Source organism: Manacus candei, unplaced genomic scaffold (genome assembly GCF_025592945.1).
Source record: "Manacus candei isolate 608988 ecotype Guabito, Panama unplaced genomic scaffold, ASM2559294v1 h1tg000003l, whole genome shotgun sequence".
Lineage (NCBI taxonomy): Eukaryota > Metazoa > Chordata > Aves > Passeriformes > Pipridae > Manacus > Manacus candei.
Window position 1 is genome coordinate 19,938,751 of NW_026138051.1, and position 6,992 is coordinate 19,945,742.

General features: G+C 54.0%; 1 protein-coding gene across 2 annotated transcripts in view; it reads left to right on the top strand.

The window, feature by feature from the left end:
• The window catches only part of LOC127472518 (ligand of Numb protein X 2-like), a 29,922-nt gene extending 24,075 nt beyond the window's left edge, over window positions 1–5,847 (top strand). For both annotated transcript variants that reach the window (XM_051790892.1, XM_051790882.1), the window contains exons 9-10: window positions 2,535–2,693; window positions 3,744–5,847. In XM_051790892.1, the coding sequence (XP_051646852.1) occupies window positions 2,535–2,693; window positions 3,744–3,879 (295 nt within the window). In that variant the 3' untranslated portion in view covers window positions 3,880–5,847. The remainder of the gene's footprint in view (window positions 1–2,534; window positions 2,694–3,743) is intronic.
• The last annotated feature ends 1,145 nt before the right edge of the window (window positions 5,848–6,992 follow it).

Consider the following 6,992-nt stretch of genomic DNA (forward strand, 5'->3'; position numbering starts at 1 on the left):
TCGCAGTCAGACCTGGTAGGAACTGGCTGGTGACCCACAGACACCGCTGTTGGTCCCCTGGCAATGCTACCTGGGGTTTCAGGTTTCAGGGAGGTGCAGCTGAAATGAGGATCCCTCCAGCGTCCCCCTGCAGTGTTTGGGGTCACCCCCCCCCGAGCTGGGTTTCCTTGGGACAGAACTGACCCTGCAGTGCTGCAGAGGAGCCCATTGCATAGACCCCACGTGTGTCACCCTGACCCTGCACTGCAGGAATCCCCTGCAGTGTGCCCAAACTGCCCCTGTGTCCTCAGCAGTGGCACCTGTTCCTTTGGGCTGCCCTGCTGAAGGGCCTCAGTGTGCCAGAACCTTCTGCAGTGCAGTGGGAGAGTTTAATGCTTATTGCATGTGCAATTTTGGGTTTGTTCAGCTTTTATTTTTTCAGTTATTCCTCTGATCCAGCAGAAATATCCCTTTGTTTCTAGAGGAATGTATTTCTTTCTAGTTTGAACCCAAACTAGGGAAGTATATCTGGTTGTTGCAGCGCTTGAGCCCACAGTGCTTAACTGAGGCTTTGATTCTTGATCTGTGGTCCCTGTTTCTGTCAAAAGCTGCCACCTGGGCACTCCTGGGGATGTGCTGTGACAGTGGAGCCCCTGCAGCCTGGCCTGGGTTCTGTGCCAGGCACTGCTGTGGGTTTTAGGAGAGAGAGAGAGAGAGAGAGAGAGAGAGAGAGAGAGGACAGCCCTGGTCCTGTGCCCTCTTTGGGACCCTGGGGAGCAACTCCTTGGCTGTGCTGACCCAAGGGCTGGCATTTCTTGTCTTGTAATGCAAACCTGCTGTCCTCATAAACTCACTGCCCTCCATTCTTTGCGTTAACTGGTAGCAGAGAGGGTTCCAGTGGTTTACTACCATTTATTGCTGCTGCTTGTTCGTCACAGATAGAGCAAGAAACTTTGATTTCTTGACGGTATTATGTTAAATCAATACCAGCCATAGGCAGTACAAAATACCATCTCAAATGCTGGTTTGGAGGGGGTCTGTGTCCTAAACACTGCACCCTAAAGGTACCAGAAATACCAAGGTCACAGACTGATGTATCTTTTCTCTGTAAAACCTTTGCTTCTTGAAAACAGTAACTGTGCACAGTATGGCTTATGGGTAACTCCTGGGGGTGGAAAAGCAGTTTTCCTCCTGCCTTCTTCCCTGGTTTGTCCAAGACAGGGACACAAAGTTTGAGCTCTTCCCACACCACCGTGGTGCTCCTGCCTGGGCCCTGCTGGAGCTGCACACTCCAAACTCCCAAAGGGCTGAGGAAGTGCCAGCTCAGCATCGGGCTTGGCACTGTAAAACCGGCACCTCCACCTTCCCTAAAGTCCTCAATTCTTTTCCCACAGTCATTTTACATAATACTAAATTAATGTTTCCCTTCCTGAAACCTCTTCTTTTGTACTGAAAACTGATTTCTAGCAAACTGCCTTTATGTCTGATGCTTTGATTTCCATTCTGTGCACTTGCCCCTCTTGCTCTCAGGGCTGTTTATTTGCCCCAGATGTGTCTCAGAGCTGTTTTTGCACTTGTGTGGTACCTGTGGAAGGAATCCACGGAGGAATCAGTAAGCTGGAGCTGGATTATGTGTGTTTATGTGTGAAAAACTCCTACCAAAGTAAACAGTTTGAAGTAGATAATTGGATCTTTCTCCTGGTGAGAAGTGAACTGAGAAGGCTTTTGAAATCTGAAACTCCTCTGCAAACGGCTCCAGCGAAGCCCTCGAGGCAAAAATGTTTATTAGGAAAAGCTTAGCTGCTGGAACAGCTCAGGGGTGAGGAGCAGCAGTTTCACACCGAGCCCTGAGTGGCAGCCAGGGCACACGGGAGGCTCCTGCCACCCCTCCCTGCCTGGCCAAGGCTTTGTGTCGCTGTGCCACCCTGGGCAGCAAGTGCTGCTGAGCACTTCACATCGCATTCCCAGGCTCCCTGAGGAGACAAACCTCCATGGCCAGCAGCCAAAAACGGGCCTGGCAGCTCTCAGCTTAGAGCCACCCTGCATCCTCAGGACAGGCCACGCTCCGAGCTGGCAGGCAGAGGAAAGGCAGCTCTGCCTCCCGTGTTTGCCCTCTCCCAGGGCTGGACAGCTGCTCAGTGCCTGCCCTGTGCCTGCCTGCACTCTGCCTGCCCTTACAGCTGGGACAGCAAGCCCTGCTCTCAGGAATTGTGTGGCTGTAGCTGCTGCTCACCGTTAGCATGAGTTTGTCACTGGGCATGTGTTCCTTGGGAGAATTCCTGAAGGTATTCCTGAGTCTTTCAGGTCACAGACCCCTCCAGAGAATGGGAATTTCCTGTTAACTCTTTAACTCTGACAACACTGAGAAAAGAGTCCAAAGGTCTGGCATGGTCAGATTTTAGAATTAGCCCTGCAAAGGGGTGTCTCAAATCCTGGAAAAAAATGAGGCTGTGACATAGCTGGATCCATGTGCTTTCCCTGAGGGGAATCAGAAGCTTCTGGCCAGGCAGTTTTCCTTCAAAGGCTCTCACCAGCTCTCTCTGTTTCTGCCACAGCTACCTGCACTTCTGCCAGGATATTGTCCTGAGTAAAGGGAACCTGGAGAGCTGGGGCTTCAGCATCGTTGGGGGCTTTGAGGAGAGCAAAGGAAACCAGCCCTTCTTCATCAAAACCATCGTGCCCGGCACTCCTGCCTTCCGGGACAGGAAGCTCAAGTAGGTGTGAACTACCCGGGTGGCTGGGGGGCATCACAAACAGTCCCGGGGTTTTCCCTTTGCCCCTTGAGACCAGCCCAGCTAAAAGTTAACGACTGTAATTCCTACACACTCAACTGCACAGTTAATGCTGATGCCAAACGTAACAAACCAAGTCCTGTATTAAGGAGTGTTTTGGTTTCTCCATAAAGGTGCAATGAAAAGGAATTAACAGTTAGGTTTTAAAGGGCTGTAAAGGTCTTAATTGAGTAATTAGGGAAAAGTAGAAAGGGGATGTTTGAGATGAATCTTGGAGGTTCTAGAATATAATATCTCTTGGGTAAGCAGAAGTATCCCAACAGAAGCAATAAAAGGAAACTTAAATGGAGCTTTGCCCAGCTGAGAAATCCCCGAGGGGAGGAGTGGAGCTGGAGGAGCCCCAGTGCTATCCCTGGGAAGCAGGAACTGGCTCCCCACAGGCTGCAAGTGCAGGACTGTGAAGGACAGAGGCTGGTCTTTGCAGGGGCTGTGGTTTGGGTGGAGGGAGCCAGGCTTTGCTCTCCTCAGAGCTGGGAGAGGCCAGAGCTGTGGTGGGAGGACTGGGCTCAGTGGGAGTGGGAGGACAGGACAGGGATGTGTCTCCCCATCAGAGCCAGGGTGAGGTTCCAGCACCTCCCAGCCCTCTAGAGGTGCTGCTGTGCCAGAGGGGCAGATCCCACAGGACCCTCAGCCCCTGCTGTCCTGAGCTGCAGGGTGACAGTACAGCTCCAGCCTGCAGAGCACCTCCCCTGGGGGACTGTGCCTGACCTGCAGCAGTGACCTGGGTCAGGAGTGTGGGACAGCACAAACCTGCCCTTGCAGCTTCTCCCTCTGCTGTCCCTGCCCTGGTTGTGCTCCTGGGGCCATTCCCTCTGCCACCAGCAGTGTCCTCCCTTTCTCTTCCCTCGGACTCACAAGGGAACAAGCTGCTCCCAGGAGGAGTTGGTGACGTTGGCTCAGGGTGGGTGATCTGACCCTGGGGGCTGCAATTCCGGGTTCCCTCAGCCTGCCCAGTGTGTCCTGTGCTCCCAGGTGTGGAGACGAGATCGTGGCCGTGAACGGAGTCCCGGCCATCGGAATGAGCAACGCGGAGCTGATCCCGATGCTGAAGGAGCAGCGCAACAAAGTCACCCTGACGGTGGTGTCCTGGCCAGGGAGCCTCGTGTGACAGCTCACACCATCCAGCACTGCCTGCGGGATCAGGGACCAGCTGCCACCACGGGGGACACATGGACCCAGGGCCTGCTCCACTTCTGCTCCCGGGGCAGTGCCAGGGAGGACTCTTTGCTTCCTTCCTGTGGAAAACATTTTCCTGTGCCAAGGTTGTCACCAAATCTGGCAGTTGAACTCCGAGGAACAGTTAATCCAACAGTTGTGGCTTCCCAGGCTCATTAAAACTCCTTAGGTTGCTGTTGCAGAGGAAGCTCTTCCCAGCGTTTCTCACAACCTGCCTTGGAGGCTGGTCAGGCACTTCCCTTGATTTTAGGGCTCAGCTTTCCTTTTCCTATTTTGATCAGGTTAAACCAGTGGCTCTTAGGAGCTGCTAATAAATCATTCTGTAGGGACAGGGACCCACTCTTGATATTTTCAGGTTTCAGTAACCCAGGGAATGTGTTAATACATTGAAAAAACCAATGGTAACTCAGCTGGCACCTGAAGAGCTGCTGGGGCAGGATGGTGGGGCTGTGTTGACCTGTACGAAGGTCCTGTCATAAATCCTGGTTTAGGATCCTGCCAACTCCACTGATTTATTGCAAATGGACAATTTAAACTGCTTAAAGAACCCCTTTCAAAGGGAGCAGCAGAAGTGGTTTCACTGACATGTGATGTTGCAGAGTGTGACTTTAGCAGAGGGCGATGGCAAGGCTCACAGAGAAGCTTCCCTGGTTTTATGACTTGATAAAGCAGCTTTTCCCACAGAAGGCAGGTGATTCAGTAAACAGGCTGTAACCAGCACCCTGTGTCCCACATGCTGTCTGTGATTCTCTCAGCTGCCTGGCTTTCCCTTATCAATCCCGGTGCCCAAGGCGGGGTTGGGGCAGGGGGAGGAGCCCCTGCATGGTCAGGCAGAGCAGATCTGCAGTTCTGTTCACATCCCGCTCACAGCTGGAGCCAAATACCAACTCACTGGACCAGGGAGGCTCCAAGGGCCATTGCTTCTTGGCCACTTTGTACCCAGGGCAGCAGGAAGTCCCTCCAGGACAGTGCCCGGCCTGGCTTCAGTTCACACCCTCTGCACAGGGGAAATGTACCTGCAGAGCTGGAGCTGGGCCAGGGGGGTTGTCCTGACAGCCTGCCACGTTCCTCCTTTCAAGCTCCACCTGAAGCAACTCATCCTCTTCCAGCAGGTCCTTAGTGAGCAGGAGCAGTGACAGGTCCTTCTCAAACCGGGCTGCACTGAGAGGTCTCCCCTCTCCTGCTGCCTCTGCTGCACCTTTTACAGGACCAGCTTTGTACGAATCAAGAGTCCCCTCTGGCGAAATGCTGAACTCCCTGCAGTGCCCCTGCAGGTGGAGCCCGTTCCTGGCTGAGCGAGGCTGCCCCTGGGGCTGCTGCAGAGCTGGCCCTGGCCCCTGCACACACAGGACCCCCACTGCCCGTGCTGGAGCTCCAGGCAGGCACAGCAGGGCTGTTCCCAGAGCCAGCACACAGCAACAGTTCGGGATCCAGCCCCACAACAGCCTCCCTCTGGCTGACAAGCACCCCTGGGACTCTGACAGCACAGTCGTGGTTCCCTGAGAATGCTGAGAGCAAAATCATTCACACAGGAAAACTCCTCCTCGACCTTTGCTCGGACACAAAGGAACACGAAAACCTGAAGCAATGTTTTGTCTCTTTCCAATCAATGTTCAGAACCTGTGCCTGGGGTGGAACAGTAAATATTGGTGTACAGAGAGGGCCATTCCTCCTGCCTGCACCACGTGCCAGTGGCTGATGGGCAGGAGGAAGAGCTGCTGGGCAATGGGAGGGAGCAGGAGCTGCAGAAGGATTTTACTGTTACTCCACCTCCTTCCAAGGTGCCTTCAACTTCACCAAAATGTCCTCATAATTTAAATGTTGTTTCAAAAATCAGCTTGTTAATAGATGTTGAATTTGTTTTGATGCCTTTATAAATTATTGTAATATTGCTGAAAAATATGTGTCATAGGTGTGGTTTTCACTTTTCTTTCCAGTGTATCAGTTAATGCCCCCTGAATAGGTGACCTCAACAAGACACTGCTCCAGGAAGCTGGCTCTGGGCGGCAGGAAACAGCCCCCAGGAAAGGAGCTGGACTATCCTGAAATACGCTGGGGCTGGGAAAACAACCCTGACCAACAGTAGCCCCACATCCAACAACAGCAAACCTGCAGCAGCTTCCTGGTGCAAGCAAAGATCGTTTCCCTGGTATTAAGGGCAAGCATTTGATCTCTATTTATTTAATTAAAAGAGAACAATTTAAAACCTTAACTTCCTAGCTGCCCCTGGCACCATCACCCTGCTCCCAGGAGTGCAGGACCCAGGTCCAGCTCCTTCAGTAGCTCGGGAGGAAGCTCCCCCTGCCCCATCCCTGCAGGATTCCCCATCTCCCTGGTGCAGAGGGAAGCAGAGGGATGTGACCACCAGGAATTCAGTCTGTTTACAGCAGGCTTCTGTCACCTCCACAGGCTGTGGAACAGCTCTGCCCACCCCTGGAGAGGCCCCAGGACACCTGAGCCTGCAGCCATGGCAAACATGGCCCTGGCCGGGGCCACACCCCACTGCCCTTGGCAGGACACGCTGTGCCAGCCCCTCTCTGACCCAGGGTGGGCTGGGGCCACTGCCCGACCCCCTCTGGCACTGCTGCCCTGCAAGTTCAGAGTTCAGTGCTGGAAAAAAACAACCCCATTTCACAATTCCCAAATCTGGGCTCTCTGTGGAGCCCAGGGCAGGGCTGCTGGGCCCTCTCCCCTTGGCACTGCCCTGCCCAGGGGAGCCTCTGCTCTGGGAGCCGAGGGAGGGCACAGACCAGGCGTTCCTGAGTCCTCACCAGGCTAGGTGTGGTTTCTCCCTGCCCAGGCCCCACCAGTGCCATGATCCTGCTGACAAGGTGGTGACGGCTCAGAGGCCTTTTCCAACCCCAGTGAATCCGGGATCTTGTAACTGCATAGAAGCCAGTTCCCCCCAAGCTCCTGAACGCTCCTGGGCACTCTCAGCTGAACTCCAGGAGCACTGCACTTGGTCCCCCCCAGTGCCAGGAGATGAGATTCCCTGGCTGGGGTTACCCCTGCCCATCCTCTGCTGCCCCTCAGAGACATCACGTT